A 23674-nucleotide genomic window follows, 5' to 3' on the forward strand; every position below is an offset into this window, starting at 1 on the left:
ACCAGCACCAGGTAGCCAGACGCTCTCCCACACACTCCTTCAGTCTCTTTTGATGTTTAGGTGCTATCAGGTATTGGGGAATGTAGGGAAATGCTGTGCGATCCCTGAGGCACATTAATATAGGAATGGCATGTGTGGCACAAGTGGGATTGGAAGTGTCTCAGAGTATGTGGTCAACAAGGGAAGAGGGAGGGATGAGCTGGCTGTGTATAGAGGTTGGATTTGTAGGATGTACACTGTGGGAAGAGAGAGGAAAGAGAAGTTGAGCTTTTGGAGGGGGTGTCTCCCCATGAGAGGTGTGGGACAAATTGGGATCAAAAGGAAATTATGAGTGAAGAACAGAGTCTGGAGTCAGCAGGGAGTGGGCCTGTCTGAAGGGGTCATGTAGGTCGGCCATCCACACCCACTATGCAGACTGTAGAGTTAATACGGCAACTTTAGAACTCAGGAAAAACACTATATGTGGTCTCCATGTCAGCAAGAAAATAATTTTTTACCTGAGATGTCCAGTGAGACTCAGAACTCTGACACAGGTACCCTGATGTGGGCCATGGACCCCAAGCTCCGCTGTTGTTCTGCAGTGGCAAGATGAGGCAGGCCAAGCGCTGATGGATCTGACGATAGTGAGTTCTATGAGTGCAGGAAATTGGATGACTTACCTGCTCTCTGGCAGACAGGGCAGTCACATTTCCAGTGACCCTTGACCTTGTAAGTGTCCCAGTGATGGCTGCTGGTTGGGACAGGCTTGTGCCCAGTGTCCTTCTTCACCACACATGAAGCCATCCAGGAAGGGCTTGGGTGGCAGAGCTGTTTAGGCTCAGCATTACCTTGTTAAGGTCCTGCTTTAATGGGAGTCCTGAGTGTCACAGCCAAGTGGGCACTATGTATAGTTAATTTTGGTCTCTATTATTGAAAACATGGGGGCCAGGGAGATGGCTCAGTAGAATAAGCACTTGCCTGGCAAGCACAAGGCCCTGAGTTCAATCCCTGGTACCTCAAAAAAAAAAAAAAAAGGCGAAGACACAGAAGGTTAGATTAAGTAAGTTTTCCTGTGGGGTTTGAGGGCCGAGATTTGTCTTTTTGGTTTGGCATGAATGTCAGGAGCAGAGAGGGGTACAAAATAGAAATCAATAGCAAGTGTTCCTTTAGGGGAATCTGGGCCTATATTAGTATACTCAGTTTGGAGCAATATATTTGATTATTAGAATTTTATCTCAGTATCAAGGACCTTGAAATATAAAGTATTACCAGAGAACGGTTATTTCTTACCAACCATAGACATTTTAGCAGTGAACTCCCTGTAGAATATTAATGGACAACAATTATATACTTTTGCAGAGCACATTTGACATCAGTAGTCATTCATAGTAGTGTAGCATAGCGGTCATGACAGATGAAGAAATCTCCATTTTGCTTTGGAATCTCTGAATGCAGTGGCATATATTTAGGATATATATCACTTAAGTTTTAGTTAGAAAATTATTATTTGGGCTGGCCAGATAGCTCAGTGGATTAAAGCACCTGCAAGCAGGCACAGGGGCCAGGGGTTCAATCCCCGAGCCTGCCGTGCTGGCCCTGTCCCCGGGACGCGCTGAGATGGCAGTTGAGACTGGACCTGTAATCCCAGCTCTTGGGGGGCTGTAAACAGGCAGATCACTATGAGTCTGATCTGGTAGTGAGACCCTGAACACCCTGTAGACCTTTCCCTAAAATACAAAAAAAAAAAAAAAAAAATTATCAATTGACTGATGGCATCATGTTGGTCTGACAGGAGCTTCTTATTATAAATACCTGGAGCATAAAAGAAAGGCATATATTTAAATCTGAAAGAAAATTTACATTGTAAAATACTGTCTGTACATTTCAAAGGCATGAATATATTTAATATATGGAAAATCCTTTATGAGAAAACCTTATTTGAGTTTTTGAAAAACATTTTGTTTTAACCAATGACCAAATTGTTAGGGTGTCTTTTTTCCCCCTTCTTTCAAAATTTTATTTAAAAAAAATGGGGTCTGTGTGAGATTTAAGATGTCCTTGGAGAGTGATCAGCATCATCATTACAATATTCAACTGAACAGAAAAGACAAGGACCCAATTCACTAGGTCACATCTTATTTTTCCACTGTGCAAGTTTTTATTAAAAAAAAAAAAGCCTTCTTGGACTCAGAAGAACAGGACAATGTCTACACTGAGCGCCCCACTTGAGTTATGAAATCCCGGATTCCACCTATTTATCCTTTTCTTTCTTCTCATGCTCAGCCTTGGCTTCTTCTTCCTCTTGCTTTTTGATGAACTGTTGGACTTCCTTCTGCTTCAGAACTCTGATCACTGTCTTCCCATTCTCTCTGGAAAATGTGGCGATTTCCACTTTCTCAGCAGCGAGCTTACCAAGGACCATGGTCTTGTTCAGCACTTTGATAGCTAAGGCCAGCGCGGACTTCAGAGTCATTTCTCCCTCTTTATAGTCCTGTTTCCACAGTGACACAGCTGCAGCACTGTCATTTCCAATGCATGTGGCTTTCCAGCCCCCATAATTTCCACTGAGGTCACTCTGCTAAAGCTGGAAGCCATAGTGTTTGTCCCAGCCAATGTACAGCAATGAAACACCAAAGGGGCACTTTCCTCCAAACTGTGTGTGGGCTTGTTTGGTATTACACAGTGCGTAACCAACTGCTCGCAAGGAATTGGCTCCTGACACTGGAATAAATACCTTTGTGCAGTGAGCCTGAGTTCATTAGTCAGAACATTGGCATCAGAATTTATATCTGCCACATGGCAAGCCATGTCCTCATTGAGTTTATAATTTTTTCAGAGAAAAAGACTTCATCAAGAAGCTTGTGAATGTTGCATCTCTCTGCTGCAAGCAAAACTCCATCATTTGCTAAAATTCCCAAATAGGTGCCCACATGTCCAGTGGCTTCCATGGCATATTCCACTTGGTACAATTGACCTTCTGGGGGCAATATAGTTGTCCTGGAGTCATATCTTCGAGACATGATTTTTGCATTTTAGAAAATTCCCAAGAGAAAACAATAAAGAATTGAGAGTTGTGCTTGTTTTAAGCATCTGTGGAGAGCGAGAGGGGGGTGAGAGGCCATATCAGATGAAAAGAGGAGTGGCAGAGAGGCTGGGAGCTCAGGAAAGGGGAGGAGACCCCAAGTTGTAGCTAGGAGTTTGGGGAGCGCAGACCAGTAGAGCGTCTTTTTTTTTTTTTTCTCAGATGGAACCAGGGATTGAACTCAGGTCCTTGCGCTTGCCAGGGAAGTGCTTATTCCACTGAGCCATCTCCCCAGCCCCAAGTAGAGCATCTCTGTAGAGGATCCGAAGAGGTGGAGGGAGAGCCGGGGCAGAACAGTGTGAGCGAAAGGGATCTGGGCCCCTATGTACTGTTGAGGAAGGGAAGGAGGAGGGAGGGAGGGACGAGTACTCAAAGAGAAAAAGCCTGAATATGGGGGATTTTCTGTCTTTTGCCGCTGCAGTGGCAGTTCTCCAAACTTTGGAGAATTGGTGGATCAAAAGGTTTTTGTGTATTTTTTTTCCTTAATAGGCCACTGGGTGTTACCATCAAGCTTATATTGTGACCACACTGTCTGGCAGCAAAAGATTAGGTTTATGAGCTCTTGGAGGCCTAGGAGGCCACGACTGCGGACAAGCATCCTAATGGAGTGCTTTTCGAGGTTGGCAGTAAGTGTTTCCCGTGGCAGCACTGACAGTGTACAAGTCGTGGACTTACAGTGAGTGCAGACTTTGCCTAATTAAGGCTAAGTCAAGCAAACCTCAAACAGAAAAGGCGGTTGTCCCCCCCATTCGCCAACAATGAAGCACTGAGGGGGGTTTCTGAGCCTGATCCATGTCACCAGGAGTCGGGTGGGAGTCCATGGGACAGGGATTGTGTTGCCTTAAAGCATCTATTAAGGAACGTGAACACAGTTAGCTGCTGTCCACTGGACGAGAGAGAGGTCCAGATGTGGGCCTACAGTTTTACCCAATTGTGAGGGGGCCGCTCATCCTAGGCAGGATGCCAGGGTTTGCCCCTCTACCAGAGGACAGTGGAACAGCGCCCCCAAAAGCTGCCCCTGCAGGCTGTGTCTCCAGTGACCTCCTGGCTCTCTCCAGGCCCCGGCTGCTAATAGCGTATTCAGATTCCAAAAGTCCCTTCTCCAAGCATGTGAGACCTTGAAGGGACATCCAGATGTGAACAAAGCAGGCAAGGCTTTTGGGCAGAAAGGTGAAGCATCTTTACCTGCCTCTGGAAGGAAATGCTCCAGGCATATGTGGAAAATTAACTGAAGGCTGGAGCCTGGCCCCCAGAAGTCCAGGAGACTGATGTTCAGGTGAGAGAAGACAGCCTGGACCAGTGCGGGTGGAGAGGCTGAGTGAGCTGTCTTTCCATTACTGATAGATAACCAGGACAACTAACTCACAGAGAGAGAAAAAGGCTATTGTGGCTCACGGCTTTGGAGGTTTCAGTCCATGGTCAGCAGGCACCACTGCTGTCGGGCCTGTGGCGGCACAGTACATCAGTGGTGGGAGCACATGTCCATGTGGACAGGAAGCATAAAGGGGCGGCCAAAGAGCAGACTAGGGTCCTGCAGTCTCCTTCAAGAGCACACCTATGGGTGGCCTGAAGACCTCCCAGTAGGCTCCACATCCTAAAATTTTCCCAGACTTCCAAAGCATAGTCCTGGGGGCCGAGCTTCAACACATAGGCCCTGGAGGACAGTCAAGATCCAAAACAAGGCCAGGCCCAACTAGAGACATCTTCTGAGCTAAGCTACCTTCAACATGAAGACCTAGAAAGCAGGAAAAATGGTGAGGACAAGCTCTCTAAGTGCCATCTAGGCCTAGAGGAATGGTGAGGGTGTTTGATGGTAGCTTTCAAGGAGACAGAGGGAGAGGAAGGGAACGAGGGGAAGAAGAAAGTGTCGCCATCATGGGAAACAGCGTCTGGGAGGAAAAGGCTAATGCTCGCCTTCCAGGTTCCTCCTGCCCCTTGCTTCTTGCTGCTGTGCCATCTGCTGTCTGTCACTGATGGGCAGTCATCCATCGCCGCTCATTCACCCACCACCCCTTGTCACTGTGGCTGCAGGTATGCAAGGGTGTTGTGCTGCTGGGTGCTCTTCAGGGGGTGCAGCACACTCACTGTCTGGTAAAGTTCCTGGTAAAGCAGTTCTAGAAAGGGAAACTCAGGGGCTTTCTGCAGGAGGATCGAAACACAGATTCAATGACCAGGAAACCCCAAGCCAAGTAGGATGGAAGGAAGTTAGGCTCTTCGGTCTGGCTCTACTCATGCACTGGCTCACCTTCAATAGGCATGACCCCTCGCACACACCCCACAGGATAAGGCCATGCAAGGGACTGCGATGCGGGACTCCTAGATGCAGCAGAGTGGCTCACGTGGGGCCGCGGCTCCCGGGGCTGTTTCATCTCCTGTGCTGGGGAATACTCTTTTGGATCTGATGCCTCCTTTACATGATGCGCTTCCCTTGCTGCCTAATCGCTTGGGCTTTTTGTTGCATTCATTTTGATTTCTTTAAATCTTGCATTACATATTAAGTATCTTGAGGATGCTGTTTTCAGTGAGCCACTGGTTTTGCTTTGGAGGCAAAGAACCTTGCTGGCCTTGTCCCAGGTCTTGGTCTGGGAGTAGGGCAGCCAGAGATGGAAAGGAAATGAGTGTGGTGTCTTGGAGACCATGGGAAAAGGGCCACGAAAAAGGCTGATATCTAGGCTGGACTTCGGAAACATGACGTCAGGGGAAGGAAGCCAGACGCAAGGGGTCACGCACCACACAACCCCAGACTAATGAAATGTTCCAAAGCAAATCTGGAGTGTGTAGAAGCAGAGCCTAGATTTCGGGTTGCCAGGGGTGGAGGACCAGTGACGGTAGAGGGGCAGCGGTCCTTTTGGGGACAGGGCAACTGTTCCCAAGTTAGACTGTAGTGAGGGCTGCGCGACTCTATGACTGTAGGAAGCCCACTGAATCATCTCCTCCAACGGGCCTACTTTATGGCGTATAACTCATAGCGCACAAGCAGCTTTTTAAAAAAAGGATGAAGGTGGCATACAATGAGGATTGAGAATTAATCATTGAATGAATAAATAAAGAAGTAAACAACTTAAAAATAGGCTTTGTCCCTAAACAAAAGAACACTCACTATAGGACACAGAGTGGAGAGAAAAGCATCCAGGAGGCTCAGGTGGCAGCTCCTTGTCAAGCCAGGAGAGGCAGGTGCTGCAGCCTCGCTGGACCTCCAGGGGAAAGATTTGTGGAACAGGAGCCAGCAAGTGCACCACCAGGCTTGGAGACACTTTCCTGAGTGTCTTCAGTTGTACTGCACTGAGTACAACGGGAGGTGGGTACTGTGGGGTTCTGTGCCTGGCCTTGGGACAGTAGTCTCATTTCTTGAAATCTATTCTAAGGAAAGAATTGGGGTGACGGAGGCGCGTGCCCAGAGGGGCTTATGGCACCACCCTTTGCAATTCTGGAAGAAGGAAGCAAGCTGCCTGAACCCAAGGGGTGTGATACAGACAAGCAGCCAATAAGGATCAGGCTACTGCTGAGGGAAAACACGTTGGAATAGAAACTGCAAAATGCAGGACAGCGAGGTGTACGCAAAGGCTTGACGCCACCACGTGACGTTACGTGTGCGTGGGGAGAAGCCACGCCGCACACCGGAAGCAGAGGCATCCAAGAACCGTGAACTTCTTTACTGATTTACTCCATGTCTTCACTGCATGCAATGAGAGTTCCATCCGTGTCTTCTCTCCGTGGACACAGAGTATGGAGGTTGTCTTTTATTTTACAGCTTTATAGATGAGAAAAGTGAAACTCAGACTTAAGTTTGTACCGGGTCGTGCAACTTGCATACAATGTGCAATTAAAGTCTGCGTGAGGCTCAGCCTGGCACCCCGCTTCACAGCTCTTGCTTGAGTCGGCTTGGGATCCTGACGGACTGCCAGTCGCCTGGAACACCCCACTCCTCTGGGTGAGAAAGCCCTGTAGGGACCGCGGCCAGCGCGGGGCCATCATCTCCGCGCCGCAACTCTGCACTCAGCGGTTCCCACCCCTTACGCCACCAGGGTCTGCTGCCCCTCTGATGTTGCCTGGATCACCTGTCAGGATTTTTAAAAATGCTTTCTTCTGTCTATAGGTCACACCTGTCAGCCAACCCAGGCTGAGCTTTGAGCAGAAAACCCAGAGAGGGGGTGAAAAAAAGGCCAACTCACTGGGCTAGTGTACCACAAGATATTTTGAGAGCTGCCCACACTTTTTGGCAATGGCTGCTGACCTGCCCCAATTCCCACATGCAGACTTTTATTGCGTCCTCGTGCAGTTTATCCACGACGTTAGGATTTGCGGTTCAGATAGCACAGACCGCTGGAGGGGAACCCAGGCCCTTCCCTGCCACCTACTGGCCACAGGGTATGAAGTTTCCTGGAAGGAGGCTCGAATATGTACACAGAAAGCGTTACTTGGGGCTTGACTTTGAGAAAGGACTCGGGTGCCTGGACCTAGAGAGAAAAGAAGTCATTTGCACCGTCTCAAGGCCTGAAAAGAAAAGACAGCTTAGAGAACTCCTGGGCACTGCACGTTTCTGTCGAATTTGAATATTGGGATTTGCGGAGAAGGCTAAGCCTGTACATGACATGCTGACAGGAAATAGAAATGAAAGAGAGCTGTTAAGTTGGAGTTCAGAACAAACTGAACACTGCCAGGCCATAAAACAAGCACTGCAAACAGCCCTGGCACTAGGCACTCCTGACAAGACTAACCCTTTAATCTGTTTGTTGATGAACAAAGACATACAGTCTCAGGGACCCTGGTCCAAAATATTGACCCCTGGGAGAGTTCCATCGCGCATGTGTCAAAGAGCCTAGACTCTGGCTAAGGGCTGGCCTCCCTGCCCGAGAGCACAGGCAGTAGCTCTCCTGTTGAAGAAGCTGACAGGTTGACCCTAGGACAAAATCTGACTGTTCCAGTCCCGCAAGCTGTTCTGGAGTCGTTAAATAGCCAGGGAAGCCATTGGCTTTCAGTCGGCCATGTTGCCCAGTATCAAGGTCTGCTTTGTGAAAATCCCCAACCTACTTTTCAGTGGACTAAACCTGAACCCAGCGTCTGTCTTGCCCCCTGAGCCTGGCTCCCTGATGATAACTGTTCAGCTTTGACTGGGGAGCCTTCTGCTAGCTGGCCAGGTCTACAGCGGGAGCTCCTGTCTGATGCTGAGAATACCCTGTTTGGGGATGGAAGTAGCTCAGTCAAGGATGGGAAACAGCAGGCTGGATGTGCTGTGCTTACCACAAAGGAGATGCTCCTAGCTGGGCCTCTTCCACAGCCCTGGTCTGCTCAGCAGGCTGACCTGTGGGCCTTGACACAAGCTCATCACTGAGCAGAAGGAAAGGAAATGGACGTTTACACTGACACGAGGTAATGCTTCTGCCACTGTCCATGTCCACAGAGTTTTGTACAAGGAACATGGGCTTCTCAGAGTGGAAGGCAGAAATCCAGCCATGGATCCATCACTCTTGGGTCCGAAGGGCACACCCAGATGATTGCCAGAAGCTCTCTTGGGGTGAGTCAACTCCCCTGAAAACACCACTGAAGACGCCGCACACTCCAAGCCTTGCTTCTGACCCTGGATGCTGGCAGGTCAACGAACTGCTAGAGGACAGCATCCACGGGACTCCACATGTGACTGCTTGCCCCAGTCCCTCCCTCAAGTACTTTCTTCACTGCTACCCAGCCTGGTTCTTGCTTTCTGTTCTCTTACTGGTTGTAACCTTTGCGTTGGCCTTATGGAAGTCACCCCAGAAGGGTGGAAGACAGCCAGTAGGGCTCTTTTTCCTACTCTACGTAGTTTTATTGACTGGATTTGCTGTTTTAAACTGTCTTCCTCATTTAGAAAAAGCTAGGATTATCATTTGTAACTAGAAAATGTTGCTACCATACCTGCGTGTACTGCTGGGATTCAGGTTTTGGCTCCGTGCAGTACAGCCAAGGGAAACCAAATAGATTCATCCCATGCCCGTTTCATGTCACCTGGTAAAGACTGATGAAAATAAAATCAAAGAGGCAGTCCTAGTTTCCCCGGACGTGGAACGTGCACCGCGGGCTGCTGTAATCCCCTGCATACCAGCTCCCCAGAGGCTGCTTCTGACTGCTGGCTCTGTCTTAAGCTGCACCTCCCTTCTACTGTGGTATTCCCCCCATGTGTGCTTCCTCGGGGGTGCTCACACAAATGAAAACTCAGCGACTGTTCTGGCTTCCTGACCTGTGCGTGGCAGTGCAGCTCGTGTCCTCCTGCCAGGCACCTCTGCTGTGCTGTGTTCAGGGCATCTGCACCCTGGAGGGAGCCTGGCCACCCCTAGGACCCCTTTCTCCTGTCCAGATGAGGTACAACCATCCCTGGCCAGTGCCGAGAAGGTGCTTCTTGTGCCCTTGCTGTCATCTTACCACAAATGCAAGCCTATACAGGAGAGGACCTGGCCCAGGGGCCTCACAGGATTACGAGGGCCCCCCCCCAGGCAATCCCAGTCCTGGGGGATGAGTGCAGCCAGTTTGGTCAGTCTGGGAACAACTCCAAGGTTTGCATGATACAATGTCATTGTTATAGGACCAATAGGCTCTTGCTGAAGTTGTCTTCCATAATAGGACAACAGGGTTAGGTTTAGTCTTTCTACAATAAGAAGGTATGTGTAGTGCTGTAGGAGAAAACTGCTGTTTCTGTGCTAATTAGTCTGGAATAGTCCAAGAAGGTGTGCAGCCGGTGTTAGAATAGATAACTGGGCCAAAGAACGAAATCAGTAATGGGTGTTTCCAAGGTCTATCTGATTTGAGACCACGGCTTGGGCCCCTTTGGGGGCCCCGACAACCCTTATGTTGATTCTTCTGGTAGGAGATTAATTGGATTACTTACTTTGTTCCAGGGCAGATCAATAGCACAAGTTTCTAAATGGCCCTGAGGGCTACTCCTTCTTGTGCAACTTTAGATAGAAGCAACACTGAAAAAGATCTTTCTAAGTAATGACAAGAGGGAGAAATGAAAGGGAAAAACCATACTAGGAAAAACCGTTCTTTTAAAAGAACAAAACACTTTGTTCTTTTCGGAGCTGCCGAGCTCTGTAACTGCTTCGTGGCCCTCTCATTGCTTTCTTGACCCCTGTAACCATGAGAGCATAACCGAGCCTAATTGTACCAAGCTTTGTGGGTATTAATCTGGTCCTCTAACTGATGGTCATGAACCTGGCCCTGTAATCAATGAGCTCACCCTGCTAGCTCATCAGGAAAACTGACAGGCTGTCCTGTCCTGCCTTCGTAACCCCTGCTTATGCCTCATAAGAATGCTGGCTCCCAGTCTCTTGCCAGCAGGCTTCTGTTGGAAGCTATTCTAGCCAGAATCACTGGAGTACAGTAGAGCTGTTCACTGCCTTCTGCCTTCCTCAGGTGTTGCTCCTTTCCCAGGCTCAGCTTTGCTGCCCCGTACTTGGCCTCTGCCCCTTCCTCGCTGGCTGGCGTAATCCCCGTGCCCTGCTTCCCAGGCGCTGTGCACTGAGCCGCTTTCTCCATCGCCTCCTTCTACCACGATGTTCCTCCCTTAAGCTAGCCAGCCATGGACTGCATCCCCTGAAATTGTAAGCCAGATAAACCTGCCCTCCGCTAAGTTAGACGTGCCACACAGTGTCCTCAATAGGAACGCTGATTAATACAAAGACAGAACGTAATTTGGACCTGCTCTGTTTGAGAAGCTTCTCACTCAAGGAATGGCCAGGTGAATGGTCATGAGTCTCCATCCCTAGGGAGAGGCCCCAGCTGAGGGCAGAGACACAGATGCTGCAGCACATGGATAGCTCTAAGCCATGAGTCTGGTGACCCTGCCATATCTGCAGTCCAGTGCCAGACATTCTTATTTTGGAAGAGTCGGCCGTTGCAGGTCTCACCTTGAGGGTCTCCTCCAGCAATGAGCTTCTCTTCTTCAGTATCAACAAGTTCTCTTTCTGTCATTTCTTTCCAGGCCACAGGGGGAAATGTCTTAGATTACCCATCAAAAAGGAAAACTCCATTACCTCTGGACATTATCACTGTCACCCATGGAGACAGTGTGGGTGGAGGAGAAAAGGAAGCTTAGAAATCAGCCTGGGATGGTCCCATTAGGAGGAGGTGGGAAAAACTTTGGCAGATGGAAGCCAGGGAAGGAAACGTCCCAGGACCCAGAATGAGGGAGAGGAGTCAGCGTTGTCGGAGCTGCTGGGTGGGTAGAGAGCAGAAGGTGCTCACCGTCACAGGGTGTAGTTCCTCAGTGTCCTCAGCAGGGCCAGCTTTAGTAGTGCACTGGGTCAAAAACCCCATCGGCAGAGGTGCGGGGACATAGAAGTTGACCCATAGGGACAGTATGCTCCCTTCAGGATCATTTTGCTGTAGCAGGAAGCAGAAAAGTGGGATGCTAACAGGAGGCTGTGGTGGCAACTGAAGCGCTGCTTGTTTGTTTTGAGTTGAAGTCATGCAGTATAAATTAGCCTAGATTAACGGTGGTTTAGAGAAGGCTCCTCACGCAGCCACCCCTTGCGTCAGCTTCCCAACCCTGTTTGTTCTTCCGGGAGAGTAAATGAGCATACATGAGGCCAGTTTCATCCGTGTCCTGCTCCTTCTGCCCTGACCGGCCTCTAACCTAGTTCTGCCTCCGGGTTTACTAGTTCTGGGTATTTACTATGAAAGAAATCAAGCAGCGGATAGGGGCTGTGAATGGCTTCTTGCAACTCATGCTGCTGAAGCTCATCCACACCTAGCACATGTCGACATAGGATTACTTCTTATTGCTGACTAATATTCCCTGTGTATGCTGCCCGTATTCCATCGTCTCTTCCCATGGTGGACACTGAGGCTCTTTCTACCACTGGGCTACTGTGTGCACTGCCGCCAGGAACATCTGTATGCGAGCTTTAGTTTGAACGTTTCCAACCCTCTTGCATCTGTACCTACAGTGGGATGGATGCGTCAGGTGGCCTTTCTATGCCTACTCTTTGAGAAGTCACCAAATTGTTTTTGGCGGGGGCTTCATCATTCCATATTTATGATAGTACTGTGTGAGGTTCCCATTTCATTTGCCTGTATCTCTTGGTTTTCTTTTTTAATGGGTAATCTAAGACATTTTTCCCCATGACCTGGAAAGAAATGACAGAGAACTTGTTGATACTGAAGAGAAACAAGCTCATTGCTGGAGGGGACCCTCAAGGTGAGACCTGCAACGGCAGAGTCTTCCAAAATAAGAATGTCTGGCACTGGACTGCTGCTATGAGCAGGCATAATGTCACCAACATGAAGCTCTTGAGTATCCCCCCAGTGGCTTGTCCTGTCCTGTTAAGGGTCTTTCCACAGGGACATGGGGATAGGAGTTGGGGGAGGAAAGAGGAGGCAGCAAGGGTTGTTAGTTTAAACTTCAGCACTTACCCATAAGCATAATGTTTTGGGCAAGTGGTCAGACCTTCCGTAAGCATCCTTAGTGCCCACAGCAGACGAGTGGAGATCCCATCCCAGCGCACTACTCTGGGCCTTGGTGAGACCGAGCACAACAGTGCCTGGCACACAGGAAGTGGAGGCGAGGTGGCTGTCCCTTCTGCTGGCTCATTCTTTGCCCTAGACTGTGAAGCACTTGCTAAAAGGAACGGCTCCGCTTTCTTTGCAGCCTCTTGGTACCTATGTCGTGTATGTGGGAGGAGGGGAGTGCCACAACATTGAAAAATAGATAATAAACAGAAAGTAAAATGGTGATAGAGATTTCTCAATGATAATAGCAATAGAAAATACTTGCTGGGTCCCTGCCGTGGGGTAGGTAGCGTGTCCGAGGACGGCGTGTCATTTGCTCTGGGGCACGACCTTGAGGTCAGCAGCCCTTGCTCCCACTCTGCAGAGGAGCAACGTGCCCAGTGTCATGAGGGCTGGGAAGCAACAGATTGAGTTGGCCCCCATCAGATCCGATTAGTCACACTATACATTAGCTTCCTAGGCACTGCCGAGCCAATGGCTGAGAAATCCTGGGTTGGGGAGGTCAGTGTGTTACGGTGAGACCGATGTGGAGAGATACTAACTGCATAAGGAGCAGGGAGGTGGGGTACCAGTGGGATGCTTAGGGGAAATGCGAAAGTCCTGGTGAAGCAGACTTTTCTCCAAGAGGTGACCTTGCCCTTGGTGCGTTTGCATCTCCTTCAGCAGAGCTGAGCTCCTCTCTGGACATAGTAATGTCCCCTTTCTGGAGCACAGGTGACAGCAGACCCTAGAGATCTGCTCACGCAGGCATCTGTAGAAGTTCCCTGGGCATTAGAGGACCTCTTCCTGCTCCAGGGCCTGGGTCTACACCAGGGCATCAGGGAAACAGATTCACCATGAGAAGGCCACCTGGTTGCTCTAAACTGATGCTGAGGGGTAGGAGGGCTCCTGCTGGTTTCCCAGAGAGCGTTGTTCCCAGGGCCTGAACACGCGGCTGAGCCCAGCGTGGCCTCCCTTTCCCCCATGGCTGGGGATCGGGTGCACTTCTCTGTGCTGCACCGCAAGCAGCACCCTGTGCTTCTCCTGCCTCTGCTCTTTTGGGGGCTGAGCTGGGGACTTGTCATAACTTGGCTGGGTTTGATCCCTCTTTCTCCTGAGCCTGTCTCTGCCTCCCACCATGTCTCTGCCTCTCTGGCCCCCATTTATCTCAGGGTGCTGCCAACTAAGAAGAGCTGGCACATGTGCCTTGCCTTCCCCTAGGGACCCGCACACTGACAGTTGCACAGGTGGTGGGTGGCTCTGGGTATCCCTCTGGGGCTGCGTCCATCCTGGCATTGATAGGGGCTCGAGCGCAGTCCTCCTGCAGCCCACTTGGGACCAGGGCCAGGATGTGTTGACACACACCAGGGCATGTGTTCAGTAAGCCAAGCTAGCCATCAATAAGCAACTGCTTACCATTTACTGCTTATCACGGTGAGTATCAGAGACGTTTATAGTAACTGCTGGGTGCCACTTAATCATTAATGTCATGTGCCTTCACATCCCTGGGTTTAGAGCTGACTCTGTGGGGAGGCCCTCTATTATAAGGCATATTCTATGTACTGTTTAGGCTGTAATGGACCAGGGAAGCACCAGGGCTCAGGTGAGTTTTTGCAGAGCTGGGACCGCTGTGGGAGGATTTTACCGTTGACCACGACCTCCGGAGCCACTGGAACAGGATGTGAAAGTCAGCTTTCAGGATTCTAGGGAGGATCTGCTCAGAAAGTTCTTGTTGTGGCCTCTCTCTCTGACAGATATTAATACAAAATGAGGCTGCTTAGGAGGGATTAGGGCTATGGTGCTGTTTCAGGGTCCTGGGAGCCAAGCCTCCCTCTCCTCTCTTCTTTCCTTGCTTTCCCTGTCTTTTTCTTTCCTTCCTGCCCTTCTTTTCTTTCTTTTTTCCTTCCTTCCCTTCTTTCCCTTTTCCCTCCCTTCCTCCCTCCCCTCTGTTTCCCCCTTCCTCCTCTCTCCTTCCTCTCTCTTAAACTCGCCCTGCCTTGCACATGCATTTCCAGTTTCTTGTTTTAGAATTAGCTTTCGACCTGCACTAAGCTAACATCGCACTGACAACCTGCACACGCAGAGCAGAGTCCTGACCAAATGTTGGAGTGCTGGAGAACTCAGGGCCTGGAGCATGCTGTGGGGTCTCTGTTCAGGGCCACCCACCAGCAGCTTGTTGTAACCCCTCCCAACTTTGCTCAGTGCCCACATGTTAGAGTGACAGAGCGCAGGTGTTGACTTTAGCCACTTCAGTGAAGAGTGGCCCCCAGCTGGCCCAGCCAGGGGAGAGCCAAGATTCCACTTCCATGAGGCCCTGAGCTTTAGTAGGGTGCTGATGCCAGCTGTGTCCCTTCTTTGCCTTTGTCCTTGAGCCAAGAACAAGCTATAGAACCCTGGCACATATCCAACCTCTGTGACTGGCTCCTTTGGGAGCCCAAAGTTTCTCCTTTGGGCCCCAGCATAGCACTGGATGAAAGGTTTTGTCACTGTCAGCAGCAGACTGAGGGACAAATCAGGTTGTCCAGAGCTGAGTGTGGGCCTCTGCGGTGCTGGCTATGAACCCATGGCTGCTGCGTGGCTGGGAGCCCTGGCAGAAAGAGCTGAGGGCTGCCAGGGGGCACTTCTTAAGGGGCAGATGGGCATCGGGGCCTGCAGCACATGGCTATGCCAATGGCTACAGTGGCTTTTGCTCTTTAGTAACTGGCACTGCCCCTCTGAGGGCACCAGCAGAGTCCTCATCTGGGACAGTGGCAATGCTCATACCATCACTGTGGATAGAACAGGGCGCTGGCATTTTTGAGTCCTTGCCAGGTATGGAGCTTGTGTCTAGTTATCTTAGGCATTTTGTTTTGGTTTGGTTTTTGCTTATTATTCTACTGCGACCTTAGAGCATCATCCCAAGGGAGCTGAGAGTCCCCTAGGGAAACACCAAGCTGTGCAAACAGTGCCTCGCCTGTGTTTGCCAGGCTCTCCACGGCCACCATCCTTGCTTGTGAGCCTGGTCACACACCCTGGCCTCACACAGGGAACTCACTTTGTCCCTCAAAAGGACCATGGGGCCCGTCCTCTTCTTTCCCCGTCCGAAGCTGGGGGCAGCTCCCTGGGCAGGGTGGCCTTACTGACTCAGTGACCACATCCTCGGCCCTACTTGTGGGGAAGTCAATCAGAGCGGGCTGTGAGTAAGAGAAGTACAGTTGGGCACCACATGGCCTCCGGGTGCCAGCACCATCCTCATCTGCAGCAAGCTGCCCGGGAAGGGTAGCCCCACTTCGCCAACCTTGCCATCCTTGGCTCGGAGTCCTGGCCGTCTCCTTCCACCCAGAGCTGGACTCTGAGCCTGGCTACCTGAGGCCACGATCGCTGCCCTGTGGGGATCACACATTCAGCACACGTGGCTTGCTGCTGCCGTCCTGCCCTTCCCTTCTCCCGCCCCTTTCTGTCTGTGTTCCCTCTGTCGGCCTTCACCAGCTCTGATGGTGCTCTCCAGCGTGGGACGGCTATGAGGAAGCCAACGAAGGCCACGCTCTGACACAGCAGAAGCTGCGCCCTGGGTGTTCTTGGGTGTCAGCTCCCAGGAAGCTTTTCATATTCACTGTCTTCCTTCCACCTCAGAGCCATGGACGGACTGTGCCACTGTCGCACAGCCCACCGGGTCAGGCTGGGAAGCTGCTCTCTGGGTTCCGTAGGGATCTTCTCTTTCTACTCGCTCTCCCTGTGTGAACCTGCCTAGTCCTGCATCATTAGTCACCATGTAATTCCTCCCTGGCCCAGCCACTCCTTGAGAGCCACTTTTGCTTCTAGCTGCTCAATGACGCTTACGCTTTCCTGTCCCACAAACACCTGAAGCGCAACACCTCTAGACGGCATTCTGCATTTCCCCCCACTCCCAAATCTGTTGCTTTTCTGAGGACCCCGCAGCTCAGTGAATGACAGGGGCCATTCGTTGGGCACCAAGGACTGACCACTCATCCCCCAGGGCCTCTGCTGTGCAGTGTGCCTCACCCCGCAATCTCAGCATGAGACACAGACACCTGTCTTCCTGACTGACAGTGAAACAGACTTCAGGGTTGTAACTCCCGCGGTCACAGCGGCAAAGCCAGGTCAGGACGCAGGTTTCTGATTCTGGAGGTTTGCCCTTATCCCTCTGTTCTCGTTTTTCCAACTTCTGTTTCTTCCTTAGCCGTCTGAAGGTCATTATCATCCTCGGACCTGTAGGGCCTCCACGCTGTGTAATTCTGGGGTGACATTTACAGCGTGATATTTATATCACTGATGTGAACAGCAGATTCTAGCATTACTTGGGGACAGCAGTCTGAAGAAACTAGCATGAGAATAAACCCCGGTGGGTGGCAGGGTGGTGACCACGGGGCTTCCTTTGTCCCCTCGCATCTCTTCTGACCCCATTTCCCCCTTCTTCTCCTCTCTTCCACCCCAACCCACCCATTCTGTTCACCACACACCTCTTCACCCAGAAGTTCTGCCATGCTGGACACGAATGGGTCATGTATGGTGCAGGAGCGCGAGGAGCGAGAGCGCATCCGTTGGGCTTCCCAGGTGCCTTAGTTGCTTTTCTCGTTGCTGAGACTAACCACCCAGCACCAAGAGTGAAAGGGAGGACAGGTTCATCGAGCTCAGTTTGTAGAGGTTTTTGTCTAGGCTGGCTCCAAGGCAGGGTGGCACGTGGCAGGGGGCGGCTGTTCATGGCCCTGGAAGACAGCCACAGCAATAAGGACAGGAGGGTGCGGCGGAGCCTCTTCTGTCCCTTAGGCTACATGCAGGCTACCTGCCCTGGGGCGGGTGTAGCTCTCACATCCTCAATGCCAGCATTGGACCATGAATCAGTCACAAACTGATTCATTATACCAGTTATATTATACCTGGCTTATGGTATAATCTTGAGGGATCCTTCCCTCAAGGGGACCCCCACTTTTTTTCTGAAGGCCTTTTGCTGATTGGGTGGGGCTCACTCACATTATGGAGGCTGTCTATTCTGTTCAAGTTGGCTGACTGCAAGTGTCCCCCAGATCTAAAAAGCATCTTGCTAACACCACCAGGCTGCGCCCCAGTCACCTGGCCAAGTGGCAGCCTTAGAGCCTAGTGAGGAGACCCAGAAAGTGAATGCGCTCAGGGAGGAGCCACCATGGTGAGGCTGCAGACGTGGGATGTCTGCTGGGCTAGTAGGATGTGCACAGGCACTGGCGAGACCTCCACAGGGAGCCTGTAAGACTTAGCAGGAACCCCTGGATGTGCACAGGAAGGAAAAAGCCCTCCAAAGCAGAGGCAGCACCGCAGTTTGTAGATCCTTTGTCAGTGTCAGCCATGTGGATGAGTCACGGCCATTGCTTGGCCAGTGTGCTCTCTGTGAAAGTCCAAGAGAATGTTTTCTCGCCAGGTGACTCTTCTTAGGCACACTCTACATCATTGATCACTTTCTTCTTTGGCCCCATAATCTCCTTCATCAGAAAATTTGGGACACAATTGAGTTACATGATGTTATAATACAGGTTCTCCTATGTCCTGAGTCCTGACTGACCTTGAAAAGCTAGGGCTAAAATGTTGGCTGTCCTAGCAGCCCTTCTTTTTCTCTAATTTTTAGTCTGCTAACTTAAGTTGTTAACCCTCCAGAAGAGAAGCTTAATGATATTCCTGAGGGGATTTGACTAACCTTGGCAGATACAAAAGTTACATTTCTTGTTATATAGTTCTTGCTTTATCTTGGTCTTCACCATCTAGCAGAGAAGTACAAAAATGAAGTATAAAAAGTAAAGCCAGGGGCTGGTGAGATGGCTCAGTGGTCTAAAGCACCTACTTAGAACAAGTTTAGCAAAGCTACAGGGACTGTGGTTCAAACCCCCAGCACCACATGCCAGCCAGCCCGCCCCCTGGTGGGCTGAGCTGGCCACACAGACACACACACACACACAAATTTTAAAGAAAGTAAAGCCATACTAATATGCTGAGCTGTGAAAGGCTCAAGTCAGCACCTTCTGACACTGCCAGTCCTACGGATAACCCACTACTATTATGGACTACTGGACTATATTGGATTATTTTGCTGAATTCACGCACCTACAATATTTAAATGGCAGTGGAATACCCAGCTCTGACAAAACTAAACAAAAAAAAAGGCAGTACAAATGAAGGACCATTTCGTATCTGTATATACAAAATAGGATAGATATACAGCTACTTTCTCTTAATTCATTGAGAAGAAAGATTTGTAGTAATAGTGTTTGGACAGGATATCATGTCTGCATCTTGTACTATGAATAAGACTATGAAGACCACACTATGCAATGTATTAAGTATTGAAACTGTCCTACTAATTTTACGGTTTTAAACCTGCCTCACTGCTATTTATTTCTCAATAAAATTAATTTTAAAATAAATTATCAAGGGGCTGGGGAGATGGCTCAGTAGAATAAGCACGTCCCTAGCAAGCACAAGAGCCTGAGTTCAATCCCTGGTTCCGAAGGAAAAAACAAAACAAAACTAAAACAAAAAAACCAGAGCGGCCCCAAGGAGCTTCCGGAAAACAGACCCAGGGCCAGAGCCTCCCCCACTTCAGATCAGCAAAAGAGAAGCGCAGCTAGCCCCTCAGGGAAGGGCCTGGGGTCACACCCCAAGTCTGGCAAGGGCAGCTCCCCAGCCCTCCTGTGTCTGGCTGCTGAAACGCTTGCGACTCCATCCAGCGTGGAGCCTGCGGCCGCCGCGGGAGCCAAGAGTCCCTGCACAGCGCGGAGGCAGAACCTTCCAGTGTTACTTGCACTCTCCTTGGCTGTGTGAGACCGGAAGGACTTTATTCTTAAAAAACAAAACCCCAAAATACCTTTTTTTTTTACTTAAAGAAAATGTAAAATTGTTTGTCAAGCTATTGCAACATGGGAGAAAACTGGGAAGCTATAGGAAAACATGAACATAAAACGGTCCGCATACCACAGCCGGCCAGTCTACGGTTAACGCACACAGCACGTGTGTCCCCTGCCGGCCGCCGTAGCCCCATTTCCCCTGTCCTCCTCCTTGTCCCCTCACCTTCCAGTGCCCGCAGCAGTCCGTGCAGCTTCTGAAACATCTCTGCTGCTAAAATGCCAGTTCTGCGGGGCAGAGAGGGAGCTCCCCGGTTCAGAGTTGCACTCCTGTAACCAACCGCACTAGGGCTTCATATTTGTTCAACAAATAATTTAATATAAAAGCATTACATTTTAAGTAACTAAAAACATGTAGATGGTTGAAGAATAGTGTCACTCTACTAGAAGTACACCTACTTCTTTTTTTTTTTTTTTTTTTTTTGAGACAGAGTCCTGGGCATAGCCCAGGCTGGCCTCTAGCTTACAGGGACCCTCCTGCCTCACCTTCTCAAACGCTGAGATTATAGGTGTGCTCCACTATGCCTGGCTAATAAGTACATCTATTTTTAATGTTGAATAACGCATATTCATTTACATGCCTTCTTTATTTGTCAAATAAGAATTTATTCTGAGCATCTGTCTCCTGACACCAAAAGATCTTATATAAAATAATTTTATTTATTATTTATTTATTTGATACACGGTCTCACTACGAGTGAGATCAGACTCATAGTGATCCTTCTGTCTCAGCCTACCTAGCACTGGGATTGCAGGTGTGTGTGTCACTATACCTGGTTTCGGGGCTGGCCTAGCACGCAGGGCTTTGGGGACCAGCATGGCATGCAGTACCAAGTATCCAACTCATGCTCACGCTTGTCAGGCAGGTGCTTAGACCATGGCGCTAGCTCCCCAGTCTAAAATAATTTTTAAAGACTCCATGAATTTCCATCGTATCGACGAACCGTAGTATAGCCAAATGTCCTGCGAGGTGGGCTTTCCTCTTATGAACATCATTTATCAAACATGAAAAAATGTGGCCATGAACATTTGGGACTTAAATGTCTGTACACGTGTGAGTCTTAATTGGGAGTATATTTGGCCAAAGGCTAGAAACACCTTGTGGGTCTCGGAACGTATTCCCAACTTCCAGCAAACCCGTGCGATTTCTATTCCTGCCACACTGGGGACTTGAGTTATTGTTGGTGATTGTGTCAGCTTGACAGGTGAGGCTGGCACTTTGTTTTAACTTACACAGCTGTCACCTCATGGAGACAGACTGTCTAGCGTTTCCAAAACGCACCACTTTGTAAGCAAGACCTTCTGATGAGAACGCCCGGGGAACAAGCCCCGAAGCAGGCATGGGAAGGCAGATTAGCCCACGCCCGTCTCGTACTCGAGGAGCTGAGGCCAGGGCACAGCAGCACGGGGCCCTGGGCACCTGGGACCGGAGTCCCAGGCAGAACACTGCTGTGTCTCAGCCTGAAGTCCTTGCCTAATGTCCCTTGCAGCAAACCTTTCCAAGGCCATCCCCGACCACTTACTATGGTGCAGCAAGTGGCAATAGGCTTGTTTCCTTTTTGTCTTTCTCAGGAGCAATACGACACCCACCACCTGAAACGGAAAGCAGGAAGCTCAGTGAAGCAGGCCCAGCAGAAAACAAAGAGATGAAGGTGGGGAGAAAGAAAGGGGTAGGTCCTGGTTTCTTGGGCTTCCCCTTGGGCGGGCGTCCTGTGACCCCCAAAACAGGCCGTCGCTGCTTGCACTCTGCCCATCCCTCCTCCAGGCGAATCCAATTGGAGTGAGGCCAGAAAGAGAGGCAAGCAAGCAAGCAGCGGTTGGAAGCCAGGCTCTGCGCAAAGGAGCTGTGTGAGGGTCAGGATGCTGCTCCGGACATGGCCGGTGTCTGCAGCGCCGGCCTGCTGCTGGCCGTGGCCAGAGGCCTCTATTCCAAAGGTCATTTTTTACCCATGGGTACTGATGTTGACAGTGGTCATGTCACGGTCCTTAAGGAGACACCCGAACCCCTCCCCTGCTCCCCCTGCCTCCTCCTGCAGGAAGCACTTGGCAACAACAAAGATCCTCACCCTCCGTGGGGCTCCTCATGCCCTCTCTCTAAAGCCAGATTCAAGAGCAAAAGCTGGAATAACCACGCCATGCCGGACCTCCAGTGAGTGCCTGTTTGGTTCTCCTGGTCATTCGATGGCAAGGGCACAACTGTCCCCACCTTGCAGTTGGGGAACCTAGGTCTGCATTTTTGCAGCCACCTGGACAAGGCTGTGTGGTTCACACAGGTGGAGCCAGTCTATGCCTCTTCAGTGATGGGCTTAGAAACAACTTTGTTTGTTGGTTGTTGTTTTTTTTAATAATTTTATTGAGAAACAAATAGCAATGAGACAGCCTCAAAGCTGATTACTAGCACAGTTTCAACAATTAATACATTGTATATTGTTGTCTTAGTGGTTATTCATTGTACAAGATGCAGACATGACGTCCTATCCACAAACGCTACCAGAACAAATCTCTCTATTCTCCGAATTAAGAGAATGCAGCTCTATACCTATCCTAACTATTTTCAGTACACAGATACAAAATGGTCGTTCATTTGTACCCCCTCCTTGGTTAGATTTATCAGAGAAGGGCATTCCATCACCATTCAAAATACTGTTGGTGCGTGAATCCAGCAAAACACTCCAACATAGTCCAGTAGTCCTTAATGGCAGGTTTTCCATAAGACTGGCAAGGTCAGAAGTTGTTGACTTGAGCCTCCTACAGCTCAGCATATTAACATGGCTTCATTCTCTATATCTTGTTTTTATACTTTTCTGCTGGATGGTTAAGACCAACATAAAGCAAGACCTACATAACAAAGAAACATAACATTTGTATCTGACAAGGTAATTCAAATCCCCTCAGGATTCACCCTGAAACCCTGTACCACAGTTTGCAGATCCTTTGTCAGTGTCAGCCATGTGGATGAGTCACAGCCATTGCTTGGCCAATTTGCTCTCTGTGAAAGCCTGAGAGAATGTTTTCTTTCCTGACTCTCCTTAGGCACACTCTACATCATCGATCATTTTCCTCTGTGGCCCCATAATCTCCTTCATCAGAAAATTTGGGATACAACTGAGTTATATGATGTTACAGTACAGGTTCTCCTATGTCCTGAGTCTTCACTGACCTTGAAAGGCTAGAGCCAAAATGATGGCTGTCTTTGCAGCCCTCCTTTTTCTCTAATTTTTGGTCTGCAAACTGGGGTTGTTAACCCTCCAGAAGAGAAGCTTATTATTATTACCCTACAGCATAGGCAGTTGAGCTTAACCTCACTATCTATCTGAATATCAAACATCTTAGGCCTAACATGGAACAGGTATTTTCCATCAAGTATGTTGGAACTTTAAGTCTTTATGTTCAACTTTATGTTGAACTTTAAGTCCCTACAGAATATGAAGAAAAAAAAATTAAAAATAAAAAAGTTTAAAAAATAGGAATAAAGTCACATATTTTTACACAAACATTTAGAAATCTAACCATATGCAGCCTTGTAGCAGGACAGTCCTGTGACATTTCTTTTTCTTGTCTCTGGTTTTCATTTATTACCCTTTTTTAAAAACAAACATTTACTTGAGAGACAGTATGGCAGTAATTGGTATGTCATGACAAGCAGTATGTATTTAGAAGACCAGAATGACAGGCATTCCAAGCATGTCCCTGGTATTACACATTGCTATCTTCAGTGCAGTTGCTTAGGTCACAGGTATCAGCATATATAGTTAGTCAGGGTGAGAATGGTACCAGTTAACTGCTAGTTTCAAAAACCAGCTGAAGATTCTTAGGATCATTGCCTTACCCATCTTGTGCATATAAATGTATGGTTTTGCCCCTGTCATGTTTCCTAGCTTTTCTCCTTGTTCTCTCTTTGTTGTCTAATCCTCAAGTTCTTGCTTTCCTTTTAATTGTGTTATACCTTTCTATTTGTATTTCTTCTTTTGAGTTCTTATACTAGGGAGACTATACAATATTTATACATGTGGGTCTGGTTCATTTCACTTATGAGTATATATTCAAGTGGCATCCACTTAAATATAAAAGCTTCTAGTTTATCATTCTTTATAGCTGAGTAATACTCCATTGTATAAAAATGCCACATCTTTTTCATCCATTCCTCTGGTGATGGGCATCTTGGTTGTTTCCAAGATTTGGCTATCACAAATTGTGTTGCTATAAACATAAGTACACATATATCACTATGATATGACGTTTTCACTTCCTCTGGAAAAATTCCCAGTAGGGGGACAGCTGGTTT

General features: G+C 49.1%; 1 protein-coding gene and 1 pseudogene across 3 annotated transcripts in view; one reads left to right on the top strand and one right to left on the bottom strand.

Moving 5' to 3' along the window:
* Slc2a9 (solute carrier family 2 member 9) overlaps positions 1-23674 on the top strand; it is a 188691-nt gene that overhangs the window by 20584 nt on the left and 144433 nt on the right. For 2 of the 3 annotated variants that reach the window (XM_023699664.1, XM_023699653.1), the window contains exon 2: positions 20962-21059. In XM_023699664.1, the coding sequence (XP_023555432.1) occupies positions 21036-21059 (24 nt within the window). In that variant the 5' untranslated portion in view covers positions 20962-21035. Of the gene's footprint in view, positions 1-14045; positions 14127-20961; positions 21060-23674 lie in introns of those variants that run through there. The other variant, XM_023699648.1, reaches the window with a different exon arrangement.
* LOC101578953 lies at positions 2231-2999 on the bottom strand (annotated as a pseudogene).

The sequence above is a fragment of the Octodon degus genome, unplaced genomic scaffold (assembly GCF_000260255.1).
Source record: "Octodon degus isolate 3935 unplaced genomic scaffold, OctDeg1.0 scaffold00006, whole genome shotgun sequence".
In the NCBI taxonomy this organism is placed as follows: Eukaryota; Metazoa; Chordata; class Mammalia; order Rodentia; family Octodontidae; genus Octodon; species Octodon degus.